The 16,297-nt window shown below is 40.3% G+C and overlaps 1 protein-coding gene across 3 annotated transcripts; it reads left to right on the forward strand.

Moving 5' to 3' along the window:
* The first annotated feature begins 3,959 nt into the window (after positions 1 to 3,959).
* MKRN3 (makorin ring finger protein 3) lies at positions 3,960 to 15,022 on the forward strand. 3 transcript variants are annotated; one of them, XM_033190748.1, is made up of 2 exons: positions 3,960 to 5,281; positions 13,721 to 15,022. In XM_033190748.1, exons 1-2 carry the CDS (start codon positions 4,080 to 4,082, stop codon positions 13,785 to 13,787), a joined length of 1,269 nt encoding a protein of 422 aa, XP_033046639.1. In that variant the 5' UTR covers positions 3,960 to 4,079; the 3' UTR covers positions 13,788 to 15,022. The 3 variants fall into 3 exon arrangements, with proteins under 3 accessions (XP_033046639.1, XP_033046640.1, XP_033046638.1); XM_033190749.1 differs by lacking the exon at positions 13,721 to 15,022 and adding an exon at positions 5,866 to 6,235 and having other exon boundaries at positions 3,966 to 5,281; XM_033190747.1 differs by lacking the exon at positions 13,721 to 15,022 and having other exon boundaries at positions 3,966 to 6,315.
* Positions 15,023 to 16,297: the final 1,275 nt, after the last annotated feature.

Here is a 16,297-nt window from a genome sequence, read left to right on the forward strand (position 1 = left end):
CCTATAGAAATCTTACTGCTGTGCAGATAGAGGGACTGACACAAAAACTCCAGTCACAGGATTCTCTGGGTGGTTCTAAAATAGAAGAGACACGTATAGGTATCTTAAAGATCAGGCATCATTCCAATTACTTTATAAGAATTAATGAATTATTATAAATTAATTAATACAGCAAACCTGCAAACTAGTCGCTATAATTCTTGCTGTTATTATTCCCGTTGTCAGATGGGATAAAAGAAGGTAACTAATTTGTGACAGGGGAAAGTCTCAGAAAGTGAGTGGTGGATTCAGGATTTAAACCCACGATGCCTGATTCTGGACACTTGCATTTAATTTCCGCAGCCCTAGCAGCTGCCGGCGCCGGCGCTGCACCCAGCTCCGCTCCGCGCGCCCAGCCCCGCCGGGTCCCGGACCCTGCCGGCAGCCGGCAGTGCCTAAACGTTAGATCTGAAGGATAGGAGCGTGCTGAGAAGGATAATGCTTTTAGGCAATTAATTGTATGCTCTTTAAATACGGGCATGTTAACCATACGGGGCTGGGCAGCGCATGCCTGAGCTGTTTGGAATAAAAGACTGCAGGATTTTGCAGTTTCTTTCTCTCCATCCTGCAGTCCACTTCTGAACTTGCCTCCCTCCTCTTGGGATATTCTTAGGCTGCCCGGACTTCACTTCAGCTCTGCTATCGCCCAGCCTTCCACTCATTCCACTCGGACCCCCAAATGCTGACCGGCCAGGGGATCCCATGCTACCCTGCAGGCTATTATATGCACAAGAAAACCAGGTCCCAGCCTCTGAGGCTGTCAGTGCTTTGTTAGTAAAGAAGGCACAGCTGAGCCAAATAACAAGACAAATGACCAGATGTGTACTTTCTGATAATTGTAAAAACAATATTGATGCTCAAAAAAAATATATGTATATCAGGGCAGGAATATGGACAAAGGCAGTCAGAGAAAATGATCTCTGAAGACATTTGGATGGGATGGGAACTAGTTTATTTTTCTCAAGATGCACTGCCCAATTATTTCCAGTTATTCAATTGTTATTCATTTTTTATGGTATTTAAAATCATGGGATACAAATATTAGTTTATAACAGTTTATATGAAATATTGTTATGATAAAACTAAAAGATAAAGTCACTATCAGACTGTAAGACATGCACACGAATGGCAGCCACACAGGTGGGTATTTGGAAGCAAACACCGCCTGGCACCAACTGCACAGCCTTGGGCAGGTAAGGAAACATTCTGCTTCCCAGTTCCCTTGTGTTAGGAGATGAGATGGCCAAACACTATATACAACTGCACTCCAATACAGTAACTACTAGCCTCATGTGGCTATTTAAATTAAATTTATAATTTTTAAAATGGACATTCATTTCCTCAGTCACTCTGAGGAAGTTATTACCATTCAGTTGAAAATAGTTTCCAGTTTTTTAGCCTCATTTCAAGTGCCCAAGAACCCCATGGGGCTAGTAGCTTTCACACTGTACAGCATGCATACATATATATATATATATATATAAAAATTGTTCGCAGAAAGTTCTTCTGGACAATGCTGGTGTATCAAGAGAGGGTCAACTATGATTTAGATACAGTGCTGGGAAAATATCACAGTTAAGCAAATAATAGATGCAGTGCTAGGAAAATATCACAATTAAGCAAATAATAGTTTTATATTCAGGATTCTTTTGTTTGTGAATTTGTAGAGAGCTTGGCGTAGAAGCCTGAGAGCTGTGCTGCAAGTCTTTTTCTTGTAAAAATCACTGGGGCTGTCAAATCCTGATAAAGAGAAAGTTTATTTCAAAAAGTTCAAGTGAGGCAGACCCTGGGACAGCGTGCATGCAAAATATAAAACTCGGTAACTATCAAAAGGAGAAAAAGACAAATCCAACATTTCCTACATTCATGATGAATAATCAGCACCATTTTTAAATAATTATCAAATTAGGAAAAGACAACCTTTTAAAAACACTGAACCTTCTACTGACCGACTGTAAAGACTATGAGGTATCCCACAATTTATTTAGGTCTTCTGAAGCTAAAATGCTTTTCATTTTATTGTACAGCCTTAATAAGTTTAATTCCTAGGTTAGTTAACTTCTAATGTTATGAATGTTATTAATTTTAAATGTTTACTTCAAATGTTATTGATGACAAATAAAAATGATTTTCGTATATTGCACTCCTGTCCAGTGTCTTTGCTAAATGTACCTATTAAAGCTAATAGCTTATCTGTAAATTATTCTTAATTTTCTGTTGCATTCCATCAATAATTTATTTCCAGTTATAACATCTTTTATTTCTTTGCTATTACACTAGCTAGGACTTGCAATAATAAATACAGATTTTTTGCCTTTAGATTTATTTCAGAGGGAAAGTTTTAGAAACCTTTTAGATAATTATCTAAATTACAGATGTAACAGATCCATATTCACATTTATTTCTGCTCCTGTCATTTTTACTAATAGATGTTTCCAGCAATATGACTATTTCATGTAAATTTTCAAGTTTAATGTCCTAACTTTGTTCCTGATATTCTCTAATGATTTTTAATGCCTGTTATTAATGTAGTGATAACATATTTGAAATTACTGATGTTGGTTATTAGAGCCTTCTTCATTTTTCCTTGATAAGTTTCACCAAAAATTATCTGGCTTCAATAAGCTGTTTAAAGGATTTTACTTAATTTATTTCCCTTATTTAATACTTGTTTTTCTTCATTGCCTTTCTTGGCCTTATTATTTGCTTCATTCTGCTTTCTTTGCTTTTACCTACCTAATTATAATTTAATTTGTTGACTTGGGTGATTATAAATATTCAGAATTTAGGCAACAAAATTTCCTCAAAGAAACTTACAGAAAAAAAAATCCAATAATATATAAAATGATATATCATGACACAGAAGGGCTTCTTATTAGAAACAAATTGGTCAGTCAAATATTTGAAACTCATAGCTGCAAATAATCACATTAAGAGAATAAAGGGAAAAACAAGATTATCTCAAAAAATATACAAAACTACATGACAGAATTCAGTATGCGGCGGTCATGATACGTACTCTCAGCAAAGTAGGAATACAAAAAAATGATTAATCCACTACACGTATCTGCAAAAATGACAAAACGCTTATATATGGAAATTAAAGACCATTCCTTTGTGGATAGTATGCCACAACACAGCACAGATGGGGTTGAAAGAAAGGAAAAGAAACAAAGGGCTGCCATGAATTAAACCACTAGAGAAAATAAAAGCCTGGGTCATGCAGGGGACAGTGCCTTATTAAGCCAGCATCAGGAATGGTTGAAGTCTGGGGCTTCTACACAATGGGAAAACGAGCATAGTAATCACAATAAAGAAAGACATCTGAAAGGTGCTAACTTAGCCTCGGATCAGCAGCGCTCTCTGCTAATGCCTTGCTGGTGAAAAGCGTATCCAACGTAAGCCCTCAGAAATCCCAGAAAACAAAGACCAAAAGAAACGACGCTTTGTCAACAGAGCAAATCGAAAAAATCTTCCAGCAGTGACAGGGCATTAAAAGAAAAAAAACACAGACATAAGATGGAGTGAATCAAAAAAGGATTTATATAATTCATGTATGAAATGTTTCAGAATCCATTGGATTCTAATTTTTTTTAAGGCAGACAGATACGAAAATACAACGAAGACGTGCATGACTGAAACCAAAAGAGATTAAAGTAAAACCTCATTCTCCTGAGGAAACGGTGTGAGAAGGGAATTAGGGACTGCCGGAACACAGCGAAGCAGAGGCAGAAGGCAGACAAAAGGGGCTGGGTTGGTCCCTGCCTGTGTGAACAAAAAATATGTCAGATTGGAAAATTGCGGTAAAATCCGAGCGCAGCACGTACGTTGCCCCCACAGGAAGTGTCCGCCAGTGCTGCCTGTGCCCGGAAGTAGGTAGGAACACACAGTCAGAGGGAGCCAAGAACCGGGGGGGAAGGAAAAGAGATGCACACTTCCCCTAGAGAAGCCTCCGAGCGTGGCCGACACTCCGGGCCTCAAGCCCATAAAGAAAAAATACCGGAGACGTTCTGGCACCATTTCGGGGTGAAGAAGCTGCCATGGAAGAGCCTGCAGCTCCCTTAGAAGCCCACGAGGCAGCCGGGGCCCAGGCAGGTGCTGAGGCAGCAGGGGAGGGTGTGTCTGGGCCGGACCTTCCCGTCTGTGAGCCCTCCAGGGAATTTGCTGCTCCAGATTCAGCCCTGCCACATGCGCCTGTGGCCTGGGCCTCCTTCCCTGTAGCTCCAGTCCCTGCCCACCTCCGCACAGGAGGCCTGAGGCCTGCTCCAGCCTCAGGAGGAGGAGCCTGGCGCAATCCGTTTCCAAGCCGAAGCAGCGGCATTTGGACAAAGCAGATCATCTGCAGGTATTATATACATGGGCAGTGCAAGGAGGGGGAGAACTGTCGCTATTCCCACGACCTTTCTGGTCGGAAGATGGCCACTGAGGGCAGCGTTTCGCCGCCTGGGGCCTCTGCAGGTGGAGGCCCTAGCACGGCTGCGCACATCGAGCCCCCGACTCAGGAAGTGGCGGAAGCCCCCCCGGCTGCATCCTCCCTTTCCTTGCCTGTGATTGGCTCGGCTGCTGAAAGGGGTTTCTTTGAAGCCGAGAGAGACAATGCAGACCGTGGAGCTGCTGGAGGAGCGGGTGTAGAAAGCTGGGCGGATGCCATTGAGTTTGTTCCAGGGCAGCCCTACCGGGGCCGCTGGGTTGCGTCTGCCCCCGAGGCTCCTCCACAGAGCTCAGAGACTGAGAGGAAGCAGATGGCTGTGGGCAGGGGGTTGCGGTTTTGCTATTATGCTTCCAGGGGAGTTTGCTTTCGTGGGGAGAGCTGTATGTTCCTCCATGGAGACATATGCGACATGTGTGGGCTGCAAGCCTTGCACCCCATGGATGCTGCCCAGAGGGAAGACCATATAAGGGCCTGCATTGAAGCACACGAGAAAGATATGGAACTCTCGTTTGCTGTGCAGCGTGGTATGGACAAGGTGTGTGGCATCTGCATGGAGGTTGTCTATGAGAAAGCCAACCCCAATGACCGCCGCTTTGGCATTCTTTCCAATTGCAACCATACCTTCTGTATTAGGTGTATCCGCAGGTGGAGAAGTGCCAGACAGTTTGATAACAGGATCATCAAGTCTTGCCCGCAGTGCAGGGTCACCTCCGACTTGGTCATTCCCAGTGAGTTCTGGGTGGAGGAGGAGGAAGAGAAGCAGAAACTTATTCAGCAATACAAGGAGGCAATGAGCAACAAGGCCTGCAGGTATTTTGCGGAAGGCAGGGGTAACTGCCCATTTGGAGACACATGCTTTTACAAGCATGAATACCCTGAGGGCTGGGGAGATGAGCCTCCTGGGCCAGGTGGTGGGTCATTCGGCGCATACTGGCATCAACTTGTGGAGCCTGTGCGAATGGGAGAGGGCGACATGCTCTATAAAAGCAGTAAGAAGGAGCTTGTCGTGCTTCGGCTGGCCAGTCTGTTGTTTAAGCGGTTTCTTTCACTGAGAGATGAGTTACCCTTCTCTGAGGACCAGTGGGACTTGCTTCATGATGAGCTGGAAGAATATTTCAATTTGAATCTGTAGCATCGTGCTGTGGCATGTGGTCTAGTCTGCTGAGGTTCTGTCGTCTGCTATTTATTGCCTGTTTTCCCTGTGTTGACACTCTTATTGCTTTCAGGGGCTGTTGAGGCAGTGCTTCTGTTTTCTTGTCTATTCTGCATATCTTTTCCCCTAGGATTATGGTGATTATCTGTGTTAAAAAAATAAGTCCTTAAAGTTACTGTTTTGGTGAAATTAATATTAATGTCAGCTTATGGCTTTTTTTTGTCATCTCTGTTTTCAACAGGATTAACTCAGTTCTAGTGTAGTGTTTACTGAATTTTCACACTTATTTTGAAGACCCTCAAGAGTAAATGTGGCAGAGTGAAAGGAGAAGTTTTCATTGAACTAGTAGCTTTGTGCTATAATAGCCTTAACAAATGGACCCTCACAGGGTCTTGCAGCTGCTCATCTGTTTGTTTACAGTTTGTTCTTTTCCTCCTTCCCCTTCAAGTGCACTTGTTAAACTGTGATGAACTTGTGATTTTGTGTTTTACTTGACCAAAACCAAGTGTATATGTTTACATGTTTTTATCCTGTTTAGCTTGACATGAAATAATTTATATTTGGAAATATATATTTAAGAATGATATATATATAATATATATGTATAAGAGCTATGTATTTGAAAATATATATAAAAGAATATACATCACAATATTTATGTTTATGTAATAAAGTAAATACAGAGCTGAAAGCTGAAGGTCAAAGCCTAACAGGATTGGCTGTTGTGTGGATGTGAGTTGTGTGAATAATCATTCTGTCCCTTGCACAGAAGCCAGTAATTAGCATCTAATGAAAAGGACTGTTCAAGTGGGTCTGGCCAAATGTAACAGATGCAGATCTTAGAGGACTTACAAAGCACTACATTGGTAATTCTTACAATGGCATTAATAGCTCACTCTATAAAAACAGAAATGGTGTTCCTATGCAGTTTAGCCACCTTCTCAATAATTCTTTGTAACAGCAAATCCTAGGCTCAGAGGCACAGTGCTTTGTATTTGATATACAAAGTCTCTAGACTTTCCCAACAAGGGGCTTTAGACAAAAGATTTCAACATAAAAGTAACAAGATTATAAAAGGGAAAATAGAACAAAAATACTAAAACCAGTGAGAATAAAATAATGGAAAGATAATAAAATATAGAAAGTACTAAAAACTAAGTGTAAGAGTAATATAGAAAATTTACATACAACTTAATTAGATTAAATGAAAGCAGTTTAAAGACTGAAAGTCAAAGGCTATAAGACTTCATTACAATCAAAATGAAACATCCTATTTAAAATACACACAACATAAAAATACAGAAATATTCAAAGTAGTAAGATGGGAAAAAACCAAACAGGTGCTGTGACTGTCTTGATTGTAGACAAAGTTTATGGTAAGGATAAACACTTTGCCGGAGATAAAAAGGAATGATACATAAACATTAAATTGTAATTCACAGGAATATATAACTATTCAAATTTTGTATACATTTAATAACATTGTATCAGATACACAACTGATAAAAATAGAAAATCCTAACTCCAGACTCTTAGTGGACAATTTTAATACACCTTTTGAGCAAGCAAGCAAAGAAAAAATGAATGTGAAAGATAATTATGCCATTTTAATGACTTACCTGCATAACTTACGATCTGCATCAACTGCAAATGCACTTATCTTGGCTGAAGTAGCTGAAAAATATGCTAGGAGTCTGAATCGTGAGTCCCAGGTTACTCACACTGTCCTGACTGTCCAACAAATACGGCACATTTAAGAGTTTTTATACCATGTAATTTGCATGCAAAAGGATGAATTTGTCAGAACTACCTAATGTGGTACTTGCTATAATTTTTCTCATTATCCTGATGAGGTAAATAATAGAGAATTTAAAGGTTTTGCCCATAGAGTTTATGACCCATAGCTGTGAATTAGTGGAACAAAGACTGGAACTCAAACAGTGTATGTCCAGAGCAGTTGCACTTACCATGTTCACTAGGAGCAGGTGGACTAGCTGAGTGTAGCTGCTGGAGACACAAGTACAGCCTTTAAATATGGATGCTTCAGCCAAGTGGAGCAAAGATGGACATGAATAAGCTCCTTACAGAACGTAGGAGCCATGGGGCATTTATCTATAGGCTGCCAGCTCAGTGATTTTAGTCCACTGCTTCAGAGTGTGCCTCAGCCTCCTATAATTTTACATTGCCTCTCCCTTCTTATATGACTCCTGGTTCTAGTAAGTACCTCAGTCTATTTGCCTGGACCTTTTGCCATATTCCTTTCCTCTTGACTCCTCTTAGCGAAAGAATTCACCAATCAGGACACCCTTGATGCCTGACTATCACTGGCATGCAAGGTGAGTGACAGATTCCAAATAAATTCCAAACATCTGAGGTCCCTGCCCTGCAGTTGTGCAGGAGAAAGAGAGATTAGATGAACTAAACACCCAAAGAATGAGACCAGATGGTGTATTCTCAAAGACTGTGCCAACACCAAAGTCTCAAAAAATGAGTCCCAGTAGTGGCAGAGCTTTCAGAGAGGTGTTTTTAAGCTGAGCCCAGAAAGCTGTGGAAAGTTTCTCCAAATGTACACTTCCCTGCATTGTGAAATACCATGTTTTTATTCAAATAGTATCTTGAGCCAGATAATCGTTAAGTTCAGGATTTATAGTAGGACAATGGTTAGTAGAAAATAAAGTGGCTTGGGAGACAAAGGATAGTTAGAATGCTGACTCTGCTTCTTACCAACCATTCAGTTTCACAGTCTAAGGAAGTTACTTAAATTTTCTGTACTTCAGTTTCTTCATATGAGAAATGGGTACAGTTCCACCTACTTTTGCGGGATTGTTGTGAGGATCAAATGTAGTCTGGACAAAAAGCTCGAAACATAGGTTTGTTGGTTTGTTGGTTTTTTTTTAGTGATATATATAGATGTGAGATTTGTGCATATTTTTGGACATGAAAAGGTGATTGCACAGAAATTAATCACCAAGATTTTCTTTTTGAGAGTCTTTGGAACTTGTATTAATGTAACATTATCACTTAATGATTATTTTGGTAAGCAAGGGGTATATTAGCCTCACACTCATAATTTCAAAAAGATGAAGTATTTTTTCAGCAAAAATTATTCAGTTGAAACTAAGTATGTGCTATTCAGTTACTTAAAATATAACAAAAGAAATACATATTTTTGGCAGATTTCTAACTGAGGAAAATAACAAAGGGATATTTTTAGAATATATGGGATTCCTTGTTCCCTCATCAGTTCATTCAGAAAAATGTCAAATAACAGAAGTATTACTGCCACCGAGTCTGGGTGAAATGTTACCAAGGGCTTTCCTACGATCTGACCACTCCCCTGCTGCAGTCAGGAACAAAGAAGCCTTTGCCACACAAAGGTCTGCTCTGTGAGTGATGCAGCGTGTGCGCTGGCCCTCGCCCCTAAGAGGACTTAGGGATTCAGCCCTGGGGTCTACAAAAATGGTATCATTTCAGCTACAACCAAAAAAGCCTAAAACAAGTCAGGTTTGCTTACGTTTCATGTGTCTCGATTTGATGGATATCCACACATGCAAATATACTAAGAGAAATTTACCTAGTAATTCTTCCCCTTTGAAGATACAGAAATCACTTTGTCTCATGGCTCACATGTCACTAAATCAGTTCACTGAATTTCACTGACAGGGAAACATTTTCAGTCTGTAGTCTATGTCCATATGCTCTTCCATTTTACAGTTTTCCAAACGTCGTGGAGGCATGGTTTTTGTTGCCACAGCTAATGCTAAACTACAACTTCAGTGTGGGATAGAGTTAGGGTAGGGCTGGGAACAGGGATATATGGGAAATAACCCAGTACTAGTGCATAGAAGTAAATTAAGTCGTGTCAGTTTTTGCCATGAAAATATATATCGCATTTTCCAATATTAAGGGAACAATAACAAAACTAATTGTGAAATAGAGTACAGTGAAACTGTCAATTAGATCTAGATATTAAAAGTAGTACAGGCAACATTCTCTGAGGTCAATATGAGAAAATAAGCTACTCCCGTCTGAGCACAGTGGTTCGCACCTGTGATCCCAGCACTCTGGGAGGCCGAGGCGGGTGGATCACGAGGTCAGGAGATCAAGACCGTCCTGGCTAACACAGTGAAACCCTGTCTTTACTAAAAATACAAAAAAAAAAAAAAAATTAGCTTGGCGTGGTGGCGGGCGCCTGTAGTCCCAGCTACTCTGCAGGCTGAGGCAGGAGAATGGCGTGAACCCAGGAGGAGGAGCTTGCAGTGAGCCGAGATCATGCCACTGCACTCCAGCCTGGGCAACAGAGCAAGACTCTGTTTCAAAAAAAAAAAAAAGTAAAAGAAAATAAGCTACTACCACTTTTAATTGTCTCTCATAAATAATTTGATGTAGGAGTGAATTCAAAATCATTTAGAATATAATATGACAATGGCAAATTATGCATACCATAATATACAGGATACTTCTAGATCTGTACTCAAGAGTATAACTCCTAATTTTAAATACTAATGTATATTGTCTTAGAAACAAAGAGCCTAATTAACTAGGTATTCAAACTTAAATTTTAAAAAGACCACAGCATGAACACATGCACACATATATACAAACACATACAAACACAACTAAGGTAAGCAGGAGGAATTAATAAATATTAAACTAAAAATTTGTTGAACAGAGAATGACAATGTAAAGGCTGATTTTTTTTTTTGTAAAAATAATTAGTAAACAGATAAACCACGAACTTAAAAAATAAAGGATAGAGTGCAATTAACATAGGAAATGTTAATCAGAGGTAATTAGAGCTAAAAAGGCACTAAAGAAGTGGGAAATAAATCCTTGTTATACCTGAGGGAAAGGTACTTGAAAATATGAAACAAAATTTAACAGTTTCAACATAAACATAAATTTCCAAACATCAATCCAGATGACAAATCTAAACGAACCTATTGCTAACAACAAAAAAATGAAGTTGTCTAAAATGCACTTACTCCCTACTCCACACAAAAAGAAACAGAAGACGTTATCCCCTGAAATGTACTTATACATTTAAGTAAAATATATTGCAATGCTGTATAAACCATTTCTTAGTCCATTTGAGGAAATATCATAAACTAGGTGGCTTATCAGCAACATAAATTTATTTCTCACAGTTCTGGAGGCTGAGAGGTTTTTAAGAGCATGGCACCGGCAGCTTGGTGCCTGGTGAGGGGCGGTTCCTGGTTCATACATGACCATCTTCGTAAGAAGACACTGTAAAGTGTCCTCACATAGTGGAAGGCACTACCAACCTCACTGGGACCCCTTTAATTGTGCTGTTTTAATGTACAATAAAATGTATTAAAATTAAAAACTATAAATAATTACATAAATATATTTGTTTTCTTTTTTATGGGTAGTTTGTTTTTCAGTGGAGAAGTGCTTGAAGCAATGCCATATGATAACATGTTCTAGTGAAAGTTGTATGCAAGTTAATCAATACAATACAGTATAAACAATGAGGGAATCACAGTTGTGGGGGCTTAGACACAAAGCTGTGTATACCATTTGAGCTGGTAAATTGGAGCCTCTTTTATTAAGGGCATTAATCCCATGTATGAGGCCTCCACCATCATGACTCCAACACCTTCCAAAGGTCCCATCTCCTAATACCATTACCTTAGAGATTAGATTTCACCGTAGAAATTTTGGAGACACACAGACATTCAGTATACAGAACTGCTATGGTTTGGATATGGTTTGTTGAGCCCAGCAAGTCTCGTGTTGAAATTTGATCCACAGTGTTGGAGGTGGGGCCTGGCAGCAGGTGTGTGAGTGGTGAGAGCAGATCCCTCATGAATGGCTTTTGCTGCTCTTCTCACAGAAGTGAGTGAATTCTCACTCTGAACTCCCATTAGAGCTGGTTATTGAGAAGAGCCTAGGCTGCGCACAGGGGCTCATGCCTGTAATCCTAACACTCTGGGAGACAGAGGCATAAGGATTGCTTGAGGCCAGGAGTTTGGACCAGCCTGGACAACATAGTGAGACCCCATCTCTACAAAAAAATAGAAACAATTAACCAGACATGGTGGTGCATGCCTGTAGTCCTAGTTTATCAGGATGTTGAGTGGGGAGGATTGATTGAGCCCAGGAGGTTGTGGCTGCAGTGAGCTATGATTGTACCACTGCACTCCAGCCTGGGCTGCAGAGTGAGACCCTGTCTCTAAAAAAATAGGAAAACAGCCTGGCAACTCCTTTGCCTCCTCTTTCATGATGTGATGTCTTCTCCTATTCCTCTTTCATCATGAGTGGAAGCTTCCTGAGGGCCCTCACCAGAAGCAGATATTGGTGCCATGCTTGTGTGTGTGTGTGTGTGTGTGTGTGTGTGTGTGATGGATTTTTGCCCTTGTTTCCCAGGTTGGAGTGCAAAGCTGCACTCTTGGCTCACTGCAACCTCTGCCACAGGGGTTCGTACGATTCTCCTGCCTCAGCCTTCCGAGTAGCTGGGATTACAGGTGCCCGCCACCACACCCAGATAACTTTTGTATTTTTAGTAGAGATAGGGTTTCACCATGTTGGTCAGGCTGGTTTTGAACTCCTGACCTCAGGTGATCCACCCGACTGGGCCTCCAAAAGTGCTGAGATTACAGGCATGAGCCACCACACCCGGCTGGAGCCATTATTTTTTTTGCAGACTCCAGAACCATAAGCCAAATAAGCTGCTTTTAAAAACTATATTATTCAGTTTCATATATTCCTTTATAGAAACAAAAATGGACTAAGACCAGAAAATTGGTGCTGAGGAGTGGAATGTTGCTATAAAAATACCTAAAAATTTGGAAGCAGCTTTGGAACTGGGTAATGAGCAGAGGCTGGAAGAGTCTAGAGGGCTCAGAAGAAGATAGGAAGGGAAATCTTGGAACTTCCTAGAGACTGGTTGTGACCAAAATGCTGATAGAAATACCGACAGTAAAGGACATGCTGAGGAGGTCTCCGACGGAAATGAGGAACTTACTGGGAACTGAAGCAAAGTTATACCCTAGCAAATAATTTGGCTGCATTGTGTATACACTCTAGCACTTTGTGGAAACCTGAATTTAAGAGTGATGGCCTAAAGTATCTGGCAGAAGAAATTTCTAAGCAGCAGAACATTCAAGAAGTGGTATGGCTACAACCAACAGTCGACAGTCAAATATGGGAGCAAAGGAAGGACTTAACGTTGGAACATAGGGTTAAAAGGGATACAGAGCATAAAAATTTGGAAAACTCAAGCCTGGCCATGAGAAAGAGAAGAGCATTTTTCAGGAGAGGAAATCTGAGGGGGACAGCTGAACAACCACTTGCTAGAAAGATTAGCACAGATAAAAAAAGAGAGCCACTTGGTAATAGAACGGTGTGAAAAAAGTCCAAAGGCATTTCAGAATCTTTGAGTTTACTTCTCCCATTACAGGTCCACAGGCCTAGAAGGACAGATGGCTTCTGGGCCAGGCCTAGGGTGCTGCTACCCTGTGCAGTCTTGGGAAGCTGCTTCCCACATCCTGGCTGCTCGGACCACAGCTAAAGCTCAAAGGGCTCAAGCTACTGCTTAGACCACTGCTTCAGAGGGTGCAAGCTGTAATGTTTGGGGCTTCCATGCGGTGCTAAGACTGCAGGCACACAGTGTGAGACTGACTGAGGCTCTTTGTGGGTTGGAGCCCCCACGAAGTGTCTCCACCACGCACTGCCTAGTGGAGCTGTGGGAGTAGGGTTGCCATCCTCCAGACCCCAGAATTCTAGAGTCACCAGCGCATGCACTCTCAGCATGGAAAAGCCGCAAGCACTGGACTCCAATACATGATAAAAGCTACATGGGCTTCACACAGCAACGCCATGGGGACGGGGCTGCCCAAGGCCTTGAGAGCCCACACCTCATACCGTTGTGCCCAGGATGTGGGACATGGAGTCAAAGGAGAATATTTTGGGGCTTTGAGTTTTTGTATCTGCCCTTCTGAGTTCTAGACTTAATGTGGGGAGTATTACCTCTTTCTTTAGGCTGATTTCTCCCTTTTGGAATGGGAATGTCTAACCAATGCCTGTATCACGTTTGTATCTTGGAAGTAAATATCTTGTTTTTTATTTTACAGGTTCACAGCTGTAAAGAACTTGCCTGGAGTCTCAGATGAGACTTTGGACTTTGGACTTTTGAGTTGATGCTGGACCAAGTTAAGACTTTGTTGATAGGATGATTTTATCTGGCAATGTGAGAATATGAGTTTTAGGGGGTCAGGGGCAGAATGCCGTGGTTTGGATATGGTGTCTTTGGCCCCACCGAGTCTCATATTGAAATTTGATAACCAGTGTTGGAGATGGGGCCTGGTGGGAGGTGTTGGGAATATTGGGGTGGATCCCTCATGAATGGCTTGGTGCCATTCTTGCAGGGATGAGTGAGTTCTTACTCTGAGTTCTCTAGAGAACTGGTTGTTGAAAAGACTTGTCATTTCCTCCTCTTCTATCTCAGTTCCTCTCTTGCCATGTGATGCCTACTCCCCTTCCCTTTCTGGCATGGGTGGAAGTTGCCCCAAGTTCTCACCAGAAGCAGGTGTTGGTGCCATGCTTCTTGTACAGTCTCCAGAACTATGAGCCAAAGAAACCTCTATTTTAAATAAATTACTCATCCTCAGGCATTTCTTTATAGCAACACAAACAGACTGAGAAGCACTATTTCATAAAATAAAGGTGTACCTACATAACTTACGAGTGGTATATAACATGGTATCAAAATACTGCCAGTTCTAGTTCATTTTGTGCTGCTATAACAGAATACACATGCCCCTTGACTTATGGTGGGGCTGTGTCCCAATAAACCCACCATAAATAGAAAATATCATAGTTGAAAATGCATTTAATGTCCCTATAAACCCATTATAAAGACAAAAAATCAAAGTCAAACCATTGTTAAGTCCAGATGCTCACTGAGTTACACTGGGGTTATGTCCTGATACAACTGTCGTGAAGTTGAGTAATCATATGTCGAACCATCATAAATTGGGGCCCCTCTGTGCCTGAGACTGGGTAGTTTACAATGAACAGAAGTTTATTGGCTCATTGTTATGGAGGTTGGGAATTCTAAGATTGAGAGGCCAATGTCTGGAGAAGGCCTTCTTGTTGCACCGTCCCATGGCAAAAGGGCAATGAGAGTGAGAGGGAGCAAGAGCCTGAACTCAAAACTTCAAGCCCCTTTATAATTGGTATTAATCCATTCATGAGGGTAGAGCTCTCATTACCTCAGCATCTCCCATTAGGGCTTACCTTCCAACACTGTTATATTGGGGATTAAGTTTCCAACACATGCTCTTGGGGGAACACATTCAAACCATAGTACCAACATAGTGTAATACAAAAATAACTAGAGATCTGTCTCATTTATGAATATTGATGCAAAAAAATAGGAAATGAAATATTAGTGAAAGAATAGCACAGTTAAAAAATAAGACATCAGGAAGTAATGAATTATATTCCAGGAAAACAAAGATGGTACAATATGAAAAAATATTTTTTCTTAATATATCAAAGGAAATAATCATATAAGCAACTTCATATATCTCCCAATAAAAATATATTTGTGATCCGAGGTCAGGAGATCAAGACCATCCTGGCTAACACGGTGACACCCTGTCTCTACTAAAAAATACAAAAACGAAAAATTAGCCAGGTGTGGTGGCGGGCACCTGTAGTCCCAGTTACTCAGGAGGCTGAGGCAGGAGAATGGTGTGAACCCGGGAGGCGGAGCTTGCAGTGAGCCGAGATCGCGCCGCTGCACTCCAGCCTGGAGGACAGAGTGAGACTCTGTCTCAATAAATAAATAAATAAATAAATTTGTGATCAATTTGCTTTAGTGTATATAATACTGCTATTTAAGGCATAAATATATTTATATATGTATATTATCAAATCTAAATTTTTGAGAAATGAACACAAAAACACATAACTAATGAAAAGAAATCAAAAATTAACACAGGAAAATTAAAATATTAAATATAAAGGCTGAGACTTTGAAAACAATTCATAAAATAAACCACTAAATTAATGAGGAAAATGAGAAAAAATAAAAACAAAATCACATACACACTTACGTTCAATAGGAGGATTTCACAACATATTCTATTAAACATAAGAAATCACTCAACCAGATGTAGATTAATTGCAAAACTGAAATTGATAATTTTCTAGGCATTTATCATTTATCAAACATTGGCTACAAAACATGACAATGTAACCTAGTTAACATAAAATTAAAATGGTTATCACAATTTTAATAGGGATTCTCATAAAACCTTCAAAGAACAAATCATTAAAGTGCTATGTAACACAATCCAGAAGTTTAAAATGGAAGGAAGGGTCGGTCACTGACATGTTTAATTATGAATGACACATACTTTTATATCGGAATGTAACGAAGGTAGTGAACACACACAAACACCCATTCACAAATACATGCAAACTAATGATCAAATTTATGAATAATGATGCAAAATTTAAAGAAAATATTAGAATAAAATATTTCAGCATTGTATTTCTTTCAAAATCAGTCAAAAAAGATAATCCTATCATCTCTTTTGATCAAGCAAAAACAATCAGATTTTTCTCTCCTTTCTTCACTGTTAGTCATTATTTTGATGTATCAATCAGTGCAATTGTATACGAGGCCAAAAAATGAGACA

This window comes from Trachypithecus francoisi, unplaced genomic scaffold (genome assembly GCF_009764315.1).
Source record: "Trachypithecus francoisi isolate TF-2019V2 unplaced genomic scaffold, Tfra_2.0 Lachesis_group3, whole genome shotgun sequence".
NCBI classification, from domain to species: Eukaryota; Metazoa; Chordata; class Mammalia; order Primates; family Cercopithecidae; genus Trachypithecus; species Trachypithecus francoisi.

Bases quoted from the DNA above. Each gene is read 5' to 3' on its own strand.
- MKRN3 (XM_033190747.1), top strand. From the start codon at position 4,080: ATGGAAGAGCCTGCAGCTCCCTTAGAAGCCCACGAGGCAGCCGGGGCC.